A 15,508-nucleotide genomic window follows, 5' to 3' on the forward strand; every position below is an offset into this window, starting at 1 on the left:
AGGGAAGCTGTCTTGTTCTCTAACACTGCAAAGTTTCAAGAGTTCTCTCAGGCAAGATCTGGCTGTACTCTGACGCACGAGTGACTGATAATCCTTCCTGGGCAGCAAGTGGTAGGGATCGGAAGGACGTCTTTGCGTCTCGCGCTGAATAGGAAGTGGGGATGGCAGGGAGGGAGGGAGGGAGGGACGAGTCACATATCAAAGTGGGCCAGTGTATAAAATTCGGGAGACAGAAGGCGTTATATGATACCCGGGTTGTGTTCTCTGGATATTTCAATTTTTTTTTATTATTATTATTTTTTATTTATTTATTAATTTTCTTTATTGTCCTGTTCTCGGTAGCTTGCTTTGATTCGAGTTCTATATTCGAGGGTTGTGTTCCTTAAGCGAGGGCACAGGTGGCGCCGGGCACAGACAGAGGCCAGAGCAGTATGGTGATCAAATATATGTCCTTATGCAGAATGCTTCTCTGAGCGTAATCTAGTTGTGTGTGTGTGTGTGTGTGTGTGTGTGTGTGTGTGAGAGAGAGAGAGAAAGAGAGAGAGAAAGAGAGAGTGTGTGTGTTCGCACACACGGACAGCTATTCAGTTCACACTTTGGGTAATAATTATGCATTATAATATGTGAATTATATGAAAGGCAACGGATACAAAATATGAAGATGTTGCAAATAACAAGGAACACACACACACACACACACACACAGAGAAGCACGCCGCGACTAAGTAACCATGGAACTTTACTCCGAGCCTCCGCGCCTCGGTCTGTGCCGCCCGCCTCGTGCCCTGTGTGCCCCTGGTGGCGCGGGGGTGTGCCATCAGCCTGTTGTTTGTACGTAACTTAAATTTTGTTTAACTAAATTATCTTCTTGCTTAAAAAAAAAATATTATAGCAAATAATAATAAAGAAACCAAACATAACTTAAAGGTGGGCGGCCTGGGGTGAGCCGACAGGCACCCACCCCCACCCATTGCCCTCACTTAGCTTATCATAAGATTCATAAAAGACTTGTGTATTTCATTTCTGAGATTTATTATCACTAATTTCCCACATACGTACAGGAAATAATCAGAACGGCTCTAACTCAGTAATATACAACAAAACACAACTGCCTCTCTTCAACTAAATGATATATGAAGAAATATACAAAGGAAGAATCAAAATGACAGAGGAAACTAAATTAATATACAACATAAAAGGCCTCTTTGACCGGGTAGGCTTGATAGGCTGTACAATAAGCACAACAGACATTTAAGACTTAGCTTATAAACTCGTGTTCATGAAAATAATTATAATAATTATAATAATAATAATAATTATAATGATAATGTACAACGTAACACGGCGGGACGGCAGGTCGCCCCAACCACTATGTACAAAAGAGAGGCCAGATAAATACCGAAGATCAGCAACACCATCATCACCTAGAGTGGACAGGGTCATACCGATGTGGTCCATAAAATGATTACAACAATTATTATTAATGTAAAAATATAAGGAACACTCACATACACGGTAATATCAAGACAGTCACCACCATTGCGAGATCCACAGGCGCCCTAGCTGTACGAGCAGTTATTATTACTATTATTATATCATTACTAATAGTATTTCAAATATTCACATTCAAATAGGAACTTTGCGATTCATTTCAGTTATATAAATAATTTCCAAATAAAAAGCGAGGAACCGTTTCAAGACAAAGTATTGGTCAACTTCAGTCTGGGAAAATAATGTTCGACCCAACACAATAGTTGATCTTAACAGGGAAATGAAAGGTTACCACAGTACTCTTAGTGCCTCACGCTTCGGCGAGGCATAACAAACAGGATAACTTGTTGCTATTCCAACATAAAAAAAAAATAAATAAATAAAAAATGTAATAAATGTGTCTTACTGAGATACTGGTGCCCTGTGCCTGGCCAACCCGAGGACCTGCCGCGAACTTCAGCCGGGCAGGACCACCGGAACTGACCAATCACTGCTGATGCTGAATTCACCGTGTCCGAAGCTGCCGAAAGCGCTTGTCTCCAAGCTGTGTCATTTATAAGATTCCTTACGTCATAGTTCTCAAGCACCAAACAATCCACACGTCGGTTCTGAACCGCAGACAAGTGATATGACAAAGTAAACTATGGCGGGACACCGGTGAGTCGGGGGGCAGGACCAGGACTTGGGCCATCTCCGTGTGAGGGCAGACAACACAGGGATTTCGGCAGCTTCGGACACTGTGCTGTTATATCTACCTATCAGAAAAAAGTCAAGGTGTCACCCGGTGTTGTCAGACTGATATCAATGTGATCTACAAGGGACAACAATTAAATTAGCGAGTCGTTCCGCAACAGACACGACCCTCTGGTACAAGGCCAGTCGTAGCTGGAAGGAACTGTGTGATAGACGCAGGAAAATTACAAACATACAAACACACTTACACATACAATTAATGATGTCAAACTGGCGACACTGAGCCGTCATTCTTCGCCCGCACCTTCGTCAGTAAGCCCGAGGCAATGGCAGTTGCTCAAGCCTACACCACCCACGAGCTTTCCCTGGGCGGGCGGCGACGCGCGGTTCAGCCTCGCAAGTTTCACGCCATTGTCATCTTGCTGCATCGGCTTGAGAGACCTGCGCCAGCCCGGCCTTTCCCGACAGCCTGTCAGGGGCTGCCAGGGAAGAGCCAGGGGCGGCACAGCTCCTCCCTCACCAGCTACTTGCTTCGTTCGGCAAAATATGTGCGAGGTAGAGTATGGGGGCTTTATCAGGCCGGGTTGTAGTGTTCGTTCTGGTCCAGCCAAGTTAAGTCATCATCCGTTTGTCTCCTGACCATCGAGTAGTGGATGATTTGAGGCTCTGAGCGTGACGGTCCTTTAAAGCCATTTTGCGAAGCATTGCAAAGATCACTTAGCTCTCAAAGGAGAAAAGTTGTCAAACTCACTACGAGTTCACAAACACTACAACCCAGTGGTATATAACGTTACATTTGACAGTTATTACTTCCCTTGGATTAATGTACATTATACATACATTGCATGGGAGACACCGAACGCTCTCGCCGTAGCTTGTCTAATCTTACAAATGGTGTGGGATCAAGGATGTAATGTGTTGTGGTCTTCCTCTCAGTTTTCTGGCAAAGAGGCTGTTGTGGCTGGGCAGCTGACATGCAGGACTGCCACCGGGCAGTCTCCAGGGTCGGTACTGTGAGCGGTTGTCAATCATGAGATTAACTTTGAACAGTAGTTTTTACTTAATACCTTCAGTTGGGTCGGTTGGCTGTGGAAGACTGATGAGGAATCTATGGTCAAGTTTTGTATGAATCACTCGTGGTTATCTCAGGAACCTGCTGCTTGTGGTAGATACAGAGAGGGTTGACTACAGGCCCGGAGTCTCGCTACCGCACGAGGGACGAGGTGAGGCGGAGTCGGAAACTCTCTTGTACTTGTATTTAATATTAGTGAATTTTGAAGGTTTACGTGAATTCGTTTAAAAAGTTCAGAAGAGCCCCGAGAGCGGCAGCTGAGAATCCGGATCGCTCGTAGTGAGGTTAGTGTGTGAGGGGGGGAGGGGGGAAGGTGAGGGTTTGCACGCTAAAGCCTAGATACCATTTCTATAAGCAGAACTAATGTAAAAGCTATTCAGTTTTACAGTTATATGATAATCAAATGTAATAGTAAACAAGTTTTTGTAGGCTTAGAAATCTGCTACTGATTGTTTTGGATTTCATCATAACGCTAATATTAGTGAAAATAATAATTATGCGTTTTGAAACATTCATCACGTGATTAGCATAAAAAGTGGTAGGAACATTATCTAGTAAGTTAGTATACAGCATTAATCTGGTGCGCGAGTAATCCTTTTTAACTTTAGGGTACACTCAATTCATATGCTTTGATGCGAGGTATTGTAGTGTTTCACCATTAGTAGGTTTTAGACTCTATTATCTACCAACGTGGCGCTGTTCTAGAGGATTACACAAACAGTACATAAAACCAGCTCTAGTGAAGCTTGTAAGGCCTCAGACTCAGAGTAAGGCCTGATATCCGGAACTTTCGTAACTTTGCAAAAATTGCCATCAGTTAAACATCAACCAACACACATTAAGCAACAGACTCGTCTCTCCAGGGACACGTATACCACGTCCGTGTTCCCCCCGCGACCCGGGCCTGGGCTTGAGACATACACGGGGGATTACAGGCGGGTCCGCACAAGCGAGATGGAACACAGGATGGTCCAGCAGCAGCAACACCGACAAGCGTGACGCTGCCAGGGAGGATAAAGCGTGACAGGACCAAGCTACACTGACGCTCGCCCCGGCCAGGCCTGCCTGGGGTCTGCTGCTGCTGCTGCTGCTCGCTAGCCAGCCGGGCCCAATGATATTAACGGCGGGCCAGCATGGCCGAGCCTGGGTGGGGGGGCGCAGTGAGCGTGAGCAGGCGTAGGAGTAGTGGTCCCCTGACAGGCGTGGCCGGGAGGAGCGGGGTAGGGCGGGGTAACGTGCGGGCGGCGCTGGGTGGTGTGCGGGCGGGACGGGCAGCGGGTGCGGACAGTAGTGGGAGGGAGGGGGACCGCTACTCACCGGCGCCGGCCATCATGGCGTGCTGAAGGAGCGGGTGCGGCGCCCCCTGCAGCCCCCCGAGACCCATCTGCTGGTACATCTGCTGCAGCAGCTGCAGGCGACTCAGGTCGTCGGTGCTGCTGCCGCCAGGGCCGCCCTTCTTGTCTTCGCCGGCAGCACCACAGACAGCAGAGGGAGGGGACCCAAGCGCCATTAGATGCTGTGCCATCTGCAGCTGGTGCGCCAGGCCAGCCGCGGGCGTCATGGACGCGGGCGGCCGGTCGACGTCGACTTGCATGGAACTGAGGCTGGTATTCATGCCTGCCGAGTCGCTCTCGTCCTTCACCTTTTCCAGAAACATTTTCATGTTTTCGATATGTGAGCGTGTAAACAAATGGTCCTGAATAGAGTACTTATGACTGTACTTAAAATTACACACTTTGCACTCCTCCGGGGGCTTTGGCGTCTCGGGCTCCGTGCCAAGCATCTTCTGCAGCGCCAGCTTGGCCTTCTTTTCCTTCGCCCGCGCGTTCTGGAACCACACCTGCACCACCCGCTTGACCAGTCCTATCTCCCGCCCCAGCAACTCGCACTCGGCCATCGTGGGTGTTTTGTAATCCTGGAACACACTTTTCATGATCTTGACTTGGATGGCCGACATCTGGGTGCGGAATCGCTTGCTGGGTGTGCTTTGCGGTTGCCCGGGTTGTTTGTTGGCCGGACTGGTGGTGGAGGACGCTGGCGAAGTAGGATTACTCTCGTGAGAGTTTAATCCCGTATCTCCCTCATCTTGTTCAGAAATATATAGGTGATAACTGTCCTCATCTGAATGATCATCAATGTGTTCGTTAGTTGTTTCCAAGAGAGATGAGTCAAACCCCAACGGCCGCACCAAGTCTAGAGGTTTACTTAGGTCAAGTGGACTCTCACCTTCCCGCCTGGTACCGTCTGAGGACAAGGTGACATCATTCAGGTAACGCCGCATTGCCTCCTCGTGGTACATGGCTATCGAGTCTTCCGGAACTTCTGGGGAGGAGAAGAAAGAAGAGTGCATCACTTGAGAGGTGGGAGTTGCAGAAGGAGTTGAAGACAGGCCGAAGTTCCCAACACCAGAGTCTTCTACATCAGGCAGTGCATCAATGTCCACATCTCCCTTAGAGTACTGATCCGCGTGCTTAGTAGAAAGGTGCGATTCAAGAGCTGACTTGACTTTAAAGATAGCAGGACAGAAAGGACATTTTTTGTTTATCACTTGTGCATGAGCTCTAAACTGACCTTTTCTTTCTCTCGCTCGAGTATTCTGGAACCAGACTTGGACGACCCTCTTCTTGAGACCCACCTCCTGAGCGATGGTCTCAAGCATCTTCCTCGAAGGGTTGGCCTCCATCTGGTACTTCTGGTAGAGGTAGTCCAGCTGTTCCGGCAGGATGGTGGTGCGCAGCCGCTTGTCCCTCTGGCCCTCATTCGTCCCGGCCATACTTTCCCTCTCGTCTTCGCTCTCCTCAGCCTTGCGCTTGAGGGGGGAGGCAGGGGGAAGGAGGGGACTGGGTTGAGGCTGAGGGACGGAGGTGGGCGGCTGGTGCTGTTGTTGTGAAGGCTGTGACTGCTGCTGTTGTTGTAGGTTGGTAAATGGAGATTCAGCACCTTTGTTCAGAAACAAAGCGGGGTTCATGAGGTGAACAATTTGGTGTTCACGCCACTGCTCAAACCTGTTGAATACCAGGCTGCATTTATCACACTGCAAGGTGCTCTCCGTGCTTTTGTTGTCTAGTCCACCTGACTGCTGGGACGAGTCGGTGATGCTGGAGTGGTTGGAGTTTTCATCATTATAGAGAGCTGCCGCTTGGGCCGCCGCTGCTTGGGCCTGAGCAGAGCGCTTTGCATCTTCTTCCTTGAAGCAATGAGTCTTCTGGTGTCTGATAAGCTCATAGTACCTCTGGAAGACAAGCAAGCACTTCTTACACTGGTAGTTGAGGCCCGGCGTCCGCGTGAACCTTCCCGCGCCCTCATCATTGGGGTCGAGGGGCGGCTGATTCTCATACACCTTGCGTGCCTTCTGGCGGGCGTTTTGGAACCACACAACAATGACGCGCGGGGAGAGGTTGAGCAGCTTGGACAAGTACTCTAAATCGTCGTCCTTGGGGTACGCGTTGTTCTCGAAGAACTCTTGTAGCACCTTGATCTGGTAGTCGGTGAAACGGGTGCGGTTGGCTCGCTTGCCTGACCCGGAGGAGGAAGAAGTGGGTGTGTGGGGATTGGAGAGCGGCGTTGTTGGGAAGGACAGATGGGGCGGCGTGGGACTCACACCTGAGCTCGGGGGTATAAGGCCAGAACTAGGAACTGTGGGTGGTGTGTGAGGCAGCTTGTGGGCCAGCATGGGATTGGTCTCGAACTGAGAGGTAATGAGTGAGGTGAGCGACAATGACGACTGTGGAGAGGTGAGACTCGAGAACGATGAGGTGGCCGTCAATCCCAGAGGGGAGGATGACGCCGAGGATACCAACTGAGGTCCACTGCTCACCTGCGGCTGCTGCTGAGGCTGCTGCTGCTGCTGGGGATGGTGTGGCGGCAGCAGAGATTTCTGGTCCAGCTGCTGCTTCTCCGACTGTTGCGGCGGCGCCGGGAGCTGCTGTGAATGGAGCTGCTGTTGGTTAGCAAGATCCGTTGACCCACCTAAGCCATCCCCATTCTTTTCTTGTACTCGGCTATTGTCTTGATTAAGACTAGGAACTTTGTTGTGCGGGGACACGGCTGCGATGCGGTCAGAGGCCTGCTCATCCTTGATCACGTGCTCCGCAGCTCTCTCCTCCTCTCGCGTGCTGTTGATTGCTACTATCTCGCGAGCCTCTTCCGGGTTGAGCGGCATCACCTTGGCCTCACCTGTCTTTTCGTACTCCTCCAGGTTAAGCGTGGTGGACGGCGGGATGCTAAAGTTATATGGCGAGTCTTTGCTGCGTTGTCGCTCCTTGAAGAGTGTGTTGCGGAACCAGTGCTTGATTACCTTGGGGGGCAGCCCGCTCTGCTTGGCCATCTCGTTGATCTGCTCCTCCGTGGGGGAGTTGTTGATGTCAAAGTGGCCACGCAGAATCTTCAGCTGGTCATCTGTAATTCTCGTTCTGGCCCTCTTCTGCTGTGCAGCAGCAGCGGCAGCAGCAGCTGCAGCAGCTGCAGCCGCAGCTGCCTGTTGTTGTTGTTGTTGCTGCTGCTGCTGAAACATTTGATGCTGCTGCTGCTTGAGAAACAGAGGTTCGTTAGGCACAGGGGCCGGGCCTGAGGTCGGTGGCCCCTGCTGCTGCTGCATGGAGGCCATGGCCATAGGGTCGAACATGTGTGGAGGCAGCATGGGGGCCAGCGGGGGATGGAGGTTCATGGCCGCCAAAGGGTTGAGCGGCAGGGGCAGCCCCGCCGCCAGCCCCAGCCCTGCCATCATCATGGGATTGAACTGCATTTGTTGCATTTGTGCAGCAGTCAAAGCATTCAGTGCAGCTGCCATCTCAGCCACTTGAGGCGGCACATTCATACCCTGGTGATCAGCAGCGGAGGAGGTGAAGGCAGTGGAGGTGGGCGTAGCACCAGGTGTGGGCGTGGCACGAGAGGTGGGCGTGGCCGCGGCGTCGTTCCTGCTGCCTGACTCTGCCTCTTTCTCTCTCTCATCTGAAGTCCCCTTCTCTCCCCCCTGGACGACCTCCGCGTCCCGGCCTCGCTCCTCATCTGTAAGAGCAGAGGGATCGCTGCTAGAGCAGTGCCGACTAGTGTTGTACTCTTTACGGTACTCATCAGAGAATTTCTTAAGTATATCAAAAGGTACATAAGACTGGTGGATTTCTTCTAAGTGGGCTTTTAAAACCCATACACTAGAAAACTTTTTAAAACATTTAGGACATTTAGATTTACTTAATTCAGGTAAACTAGAATTGGATTTGTCTTTAGGGTCCTCAGAAGCCCCTTCATCAGGGTCTTTTGAAGGACAAGGTTGCTGATTTTCAATATAATGAACAACTAGATCAAAGCCAAAGCTCTCTAATAAGTGCTTGTGTAGGCGTGAAGACTTTCTGAAAGGTACAGTGACTCTAGAGGTAGAGAGAGATTCTATGGAACATTCAGATGGAGAGAGAGAGCGATCGTGGGGCTGAGTCGGGAGCAGGAGGGAGGCGCCACAGAACGCGGCCCAGGCGGCGTCCAGGGTAGCTGACGGACTTAAGTTGCTACTGTTACTGTTGCTGGCTTGCGAAGGGAAGTTCATGTTGGGAGGAAGAAGGCTGCACAGCAAAGCATGCTGTGCAGCCTGCTCCATTGTGTTCCATACGCAACCACAGCGCCCGCAGCTTCCCTGGACGCTGCCGCCACTACCGGAGGGAGAAACACTCTGCTGGTGCGACACGGAGGGAGTGCTCTGGGAGTTAGAGGGAGAGCAAGAGGTGCGTGTCTCTTGCTGGGAAGTGGATGAAGGTTGGGAAGTGGAGGTGGGAGGGGATTGCTGATCAGCAAGTGGGCGTTGGGGGTCAAGGTACGTGTTGGTGGGAAGAAACTCTGAGAGACGGGCAGAGCGAGTCTGATGGAGCACAGAGCGGAGGTGGATATCGAGGGTGGACTGTTGGGAATACGCTACGCGACACACGTGACACCTGTACGGTTTGTTGCGTTCCTCCTCCTCGGTGGCGGAGGGGGTCCGCGGGGGACCAGCTTGGCCGTCCCCTTGGGGGTGGGTTCTCTCCTCAGCGCTACTTGCCTCAGACTGGGTCTGGATATTGTTACTATAAGATGCTTTGGTCTCTTTATCTTGCATTGCTTTTTTAAGCTTGTGCAAATGACTTACAGAATTATAATGCACCAGTAAAATATTTTTCTGCGTGAAAGATTCTTTACAGACGTCACATTTATAAGGTCTATTGGGGTCGAGGTATTTCTCCATTGGATAAGTAAGTTTCTCACCGCGGCGGTGAAGCAATGTCTTTTGGTGTGCGGTGAGGTAGCTTTGCCTGGTGAAGGCCACGCGGCACCGGTGACACTTGTAGCGTCTTGCCGGGTCGCAGTAGTTGTCCAGCGCCATCGTATCAGAGTTGAGGTAATCTTCGATAGCCTGCTGCTGCGGCGGGAGAGGCACCTCCTCTGGCCCTCGCGCTACCTCCTCAATCTCGTCTCCCTTGTTTGACTCCTGGCGGAGCAGCGCTGTGGTGTTGGGGTCAAGAACTGGCCCTGCACCTGCCCCTACAGGAGCCCCCACGATGGACGCTTGAAACTGCTGCCGCTCTGCAGCTGTCAACTCAGGGTGATCAGAGATGACATGTTTCTGCAGTGCCGCCAAAGAACGAAAGTTTCGGTGACACAACAAACACTTGGTAGCGTCTCGGATGGCATGGTACTGAGCGTGCAGCTGCAGTTTCTCAACAGTCTTAAACGCAAGTGAACACTGCTGGCAGCGGTATTTGTAAACATGGCGCTCAGATACGGCCACTGAGGGCTGAGGGACGGCCCCGTGGATCTCCCGGAAGTGACTATGCAGCGCCTGAGCTGAGGGAAAATACTGGTTGCAGCCTTTTTTCCAGCATAGGTAACCAGGACCGCGTGGGGTCTCAGCGATGGGAGTGTGACCCACGGCCATTTGGTGGGTCACTAACTCGTCGATGGAGGAACAGGCCAGCCCACACACACCACACTCCTCCTGCTCCCGGCTCGCGCCCCGCTCCTCAACTCGCTTACCTGCACCACTTGACGCATGGCTCTCTTCCTGCTTGATTGACTGCCGCTGATTCATCGATTCCTGCACCCTCTGATTCTGTTCACTCTGATTCGGTTGCTGTTCGTCCTCTTCATCGGCTTTGTTTGAGGCATCGCTGAGCTTCACAAGCAGCATGAGGCGCTGCAGGCCTTCAGGATTGGCGGAGTGGATGTTGATAGCGTGCTTCTCGAGGGCAGCCATGTCCAGGCAAGCCTCCTCGCACAGCGGGCACCTCAAGCCCGCTTTCTTCTCCCCGCCATGCTCCCCAGATACGTGCTGCTGCAAGGCTGCTTCCGAGTCACAAGTGAAGTGGCAGCAGGGGCAGGCGTGCACTTGGTCAGGGGTGCGACCTGTATTTTCTTCTTTCGTCTCCTCTGAAAAGACAGAGAAAAGATGAATTAATGAAAGGTGCTTTGCTTCTCAATTTAGTAATTCTTACTACTTTTCTTTCCACCCTCACATTAATTGTCACAAAAAAACGCGAGACACGCGGCTGCAAAAGGCACGATGCGTGGTACAAACACCAAACGTAAAGTCACAAGGCAAAAAAAAAAAAAAAAAAAAATTCACAGCACAAGGCAGCGGAGGCGTTACCTTGGACATAACGGCGAGAGACGGTCTTAACTCTCATGGCGCCGACCCTTCCCACAGGAATGATCACGTCACCAACACTTGCCACACACTTCACAGGGATAACTCACACAACCAAAGCCAGGGAGTCGCTGTTCCTTTCAATTAATAATGTTTGGCGAGAACGAAGATGGAGAGCAATATGTCACCATTTAGCGCTAACACACAACGACACGAATCACAAGAACGTCCTCACTCCCGCCACCCACACAACAAGTAGTCACAGTGGTTCCTCCGAGGGGCGGCGCTGCGTGGAGGCGGTGGCAGTGCGGCTGGCCACCCTCACGCCCTACACCAGCGACTCTCACAAACCAACTGAGGGGCGAACCCTGACCGAATGGCTTCTGGTCACTTCCTGCACCGGCTAATGACCTAAATGACATTACGCGAGCCAGCTTAGAGCCTTACCGCGGCACGGAACCATCCACGCTCATTAAGGCCGCGACGCCGCTACCCGCACCACCAGATAACAACACAGGATCCGAGTTCTAAAGTTATCCTATCGTTCGATAAAATCCCCACCAAAAAAGAAAAGAACAGCTTGTTATGTCAGCCTCGCCATATACACATAATAAAGAGAAAACCAAGCAATGTTAGAAGTCAACTAAAATTTAAGGCCAACTAACTATGCAGTGAGAGCGGGACACACCGCCGAGCTGAAGTGAAAAGTTCTGAAAAAAATAGTGAACATTGGAAAAGACATGAAACAATGACGTATTCTTCCTAGTGCTTGCAGGGCTTCCTGGTATTGGCTTTGGCCTCATCAAAGCCAGTAAGAGTTCCAGGTATGGGTCTGTCGTAAATGTCTTCCCCTTCTGCGCTAATATGCACGACACGGAGGAGGATTAGCAATTAGGAGGATTACCACCCCCTGCTCTAAGGATTCACTGGCTGCAAAGTCGGGCTACACTAGGGAGTGTGTCCGTCCCCTCACTCAACACTAGTCCGTGCCGCTCAGATCCAAGGTAACACTCTTAACACCCCCATAAGTATCCCGTATGATGTCATCCGCTGCTACTGTGTGTAAAAGCAATAAGAATGGATAACTAGGGATGCCTTGGTTTATTACGTCCATTCTGAGCCAAGAGTATTGACCACAGAGCGCAGAGGCATGAGCATGTGCCCATTCTTACAAGCAGAAACGATCGCGTTAAGCCGAGGCACTGGGCCGCATGACACACCGAAGGTACAATATCACGGAGGTCTGAGTCTATGATCGTTCCTGAAGCAACACTAAGCAAACAGACGCCTGTCGTTATTGCGCGCTAAACTCATCATTTAAAGGAGGAATGAAGAGCACTTTAGGTGACCTCTCGGGTACAGATAACTGAGAACAAGGGCTGAATAGCGGCGCCAGACGGGGTGACACAGAAGCTTCAATGTTGTAGCCGTTTATGTTGTTGGGTGCGAGTGGCGGGCGTGGCAGAGTGGCCGGTGGGTGGCGCAACGCGAGGGGCGGCCACGGGGACGCTCATCAACCCGTCACGGCCAATCGGGGGACCACAAAGACGCCTCCAGACCTCGCCGACTATAAATAACAGCGAAGAAAGGGGGACAAACCTTTCCCAAAGACGCCACTAAGATTATCCAAATGAACAAGATTTATACATCTGCATCTCCGCCTCATTATCACGCACACAGCGGCGTGGCAATTGGCAAACAGCCTTGCACGCGTGTACTGAGGAGATTCTCGGAGTGATACTTGAAGTGAAGTAACTGCTGCCGCGGCGAGGTACTCAATAGCACCGCCAGCAGGAGAGGCCTTAGGAACGCGCTCTCCCCGCCCTAATTCCCCACCGGAACACCCTTTCTCACCCCTCTAGCGCTCTTCCACTGCCACGGCCTTGAACCTTACGCCTCGCTTTATCCTGAAAGAAAGCCGAGGCACTCCAAGAAACCATATAAACCTTCCCTACACAAGCCTTCCCTCATCCTGTCAAGGAAGAAACACTAATTTTCCTTAAACCGATTTCCACGTAGCATTTTATTTAATAAATATCATCACGACGAAAGCAGCCATCATACTGTTAACCGTAATTGCCTATGAGCATTAACTTTTTCCCCCTATCATTAATAACTTTCCCACGCACAACAAGTACTGCCATTAATGTGAGTCGCTCCCTGGCTGCTGCACCAATCAAGACTGAGCAGTAGCCCAACAAAGTGTCCTCAGCTTCCCTCTAATACAACATAAGGTACAGTCTGAAGCACCCAGTTTCGAGTATCACTCCAATTACCCAACAGAATCAGCTGGGAGGAGGAGGAGGAGGAGGAGGAGGAGGAGGAGGAGGAGATCGAGAAGACTTCCCCCTCGTCACCAAGAGGATCAGGTACAGGGATAATAACATAAACAAGAGACTCTACACGCAGCGTTATCCCGCGAGCCAGACACAGCGTCTCGCCCGCTCACTAGCCATTGCACACCAAGCGAAAAATTTAAGAATACAGAATGAAACGCGACAACAGCCAAAAGCAGTAGGCGAAAGGGGGCACTCAACACAGAGGAGAGGGAGAGAGACAGAGAGGTAGTCTGGGAGAGGTGGAGAGGGAGAGAGAGGACGGGAGAGAAGGAGAGAAGGGGGGAGGGGGAGGGAGGGAACGGACCGGCGCCACCACGGACGATTCGGGCAATTGTAATCATGAGGATATTAAGTGATATGTCCTTGGTGGGTTTAATCGCTGGAAGGACTTGGGCCCAGAGTCTAAATTAGTGGCTGAAGCTTCTCTCTGGCTGCTGGAGATAAGGAGTTGTCAGGAGTAGAGGGGGGAGAGGGGAGAAGGAGAAAACGGGAGGGGGGCGGAAAAGAGAGAGGAAGGACAAGGGAAGGTACGGAGAGGAAGGAGAGAAGGAAGGCACAAAGTCTTTAGAGGCTCAGTGTGGAGGAGGAAAGGAGGAGGAAAAGAGGAGGAAGAGGAGGGGGAGTACGACGAAAAGGATTGGGAGTAATAGTAATGAAATGAAAGAGGATTTGGAGAAAAAAAAGCGAAAGACGAGGAAAAGTGGATATCGTGATGAAAGAGGAGAGGGGAAGAGAGAGAAGAATCATATAAAAGACAAAACATAAAGGAAAAGAGAGTAAAAATAGGAAGATGAAGTGAAAATACCAAGTGAAAAGAAGAAAAGTACGCCAGAAAATATACAATAACAAAAGAAAGAAAATAGAAGCAAAGGATGGGTTGAGAGAAAGAGGAAAAGAGAAGAAGTAGGAGGAGGAGGAGGAGGAGGAGGAGGAGGAGGAGGAGCTTACCGTTTCTGCTGCTGCTGCTGGTACTGGCAGCGGCGGGGTCGAGAGGGTCAGATTTGTTTAGTAGTGGAATGGGAGGAGGAGGAGGAGGAGGAGGAGGAGGAGGAGGAGGAGCCATGAACTGTACAAGGGTAATCACGAAAGGAGGAGAGGAAGGAGCGCGTGCTGTAGGGACAATTTCATGGTTTTTGGCGCCTCATACAGCGTGTGTAGAGGCGATAAGCAAGAGGCAGAGGAACCCGTGGTAAGCGAGGCGCCCTGAGAGGTGTGAAATAGGCAAGTCCTTGGTGGTCAGGGTGGTGGTGGCACAATAACAGGACATCCGTGGTGACCGCCGCTGCCCGACCGCTCGCCGCCAAGCAGGAGCAACAACGACAACAACAAGAGCAACACAGGCGGCAGCGGCAGCAGGAACGGAGTATACGAGTGAGCGACGCGCGACATAATTACACCAAAATGCGGAACGACAATGATAAAGTTAATGTGAAAAGCAGATTTAGCTGCGGAGGGTCGAGGGTACAGAAGAAAAAGAGGATGACAGTTAACCAGCGAAGATTATTATGATGATGATGATGATGACAATGATGATGATGATGATGATGACGATGATGAGTAGGACAGGAGAAGAAAGAATCGTATGAAAAGAAGATATAAATAAATGTTGATTATAACACAAAGAGGTGGATGAGGAGGAGAATGAGGATTAGAGCAAGGGGGAGGAGGTGGAGGAGGAGGAGGAGAAAGAGGAAGAAGTGAACGATGAGAAATCTCCGCAGAAGCAAAAGGAGAACAAGAGTAAACTAAAGCCAATAACAAAACCATAGGGTGGAGGAGAAGGAGGGGGTGAGGGGGAGCAGGCGGCAGCAGCAGGGGGTGGACGGGCAGCCAGTAATCTCGCCTAATGAGTGGTAATGAGATCAGACCGGGAGGACCCGCAGCCACCTCACAACTATGAGAAATGAGGGCGTGACGGTGCGAGCGGCCGACCATGTCCCCTTATGCTGGTAGAGTGGACGCAGGGAGGGGGGAGGTGTGTGTGTGTGTGTGTGTGTGTGTGTGTGTGTGTCGATGACCGCGTTTCAACGTGTTGGTGGTAGTAGTAGTGGTGGTGGTGGTGGTGGTGGTGGTGGTGGTAGTTGTGATGCTTGGAGGTATTGGTGGAGGAGGTATACAAGTAGTGGAGGTGGAGGTGGGGATGGCAGGAGTGATGGCTGTGGCAGTGGTGGTGGTGGTGGTGACATAGGATTAAACCAATTGTGAAGTTGGTGGTAATACAGTGGAATGATTCGATAATTGCAGACTTGGGTAAGATGATGGCATGATTCAGGGCGACGGTATGCGGGCAGGACGTGCGACGCGGTG

General features: G+C 51.0%; 1 protein-coding gene across 5 annotated transcripts in view; it reads right to left on the reverse strand.

The window, feature by feature from the left end:
* Positions 1-1,015: 1,015 nt before the first annotated feature.
* LOC135106364 (zinc finger homeobox protein 3-like) overlaps positions 1,016-15,508 on the reverse strand; it is a 43,848-nt gene continuing 29,355 nt past the window's right edge. The window contains exons 3-4 of one of the 5 annotated variants that reach the window (XM_064015302.1): positions 5,828-10,645; positions 1,016-5,578 (exon numbers count right to left, since the gene is read on the reverse strand). In XM_064015302.1, coding sequence (XP_063871372.1) covers positions 4,566-5,578; positions 5,828-10,645 — 5,831 coding nt within the window. In that variant the 3' untranslated portion in view covers positions 1,016-4,565. Of the gene's footprint in view, positions 10,646-15,508 lie in introns of all 5 variants that reach the window. The other 4 variants (XM_064015303.1, XM_064015304.1, XM_064015301.1 and 1 more) reach the window with 4 other exon arrangements.

Source organism: Scylla paramamosain, chromosome 13 (genome assembly GCF_035594125.1).
Source record: "Scylla paramamosain isolate STU-SP2022 chromosome 13, ASM3559412v1, whole genome shotgun sequence".
Lineage (NCBI taxonomy): Eukaryota > Metazoa > Arthropoda > Malacostraca > Decapoda > Portunidae > Scylla > Scylla paramamosain.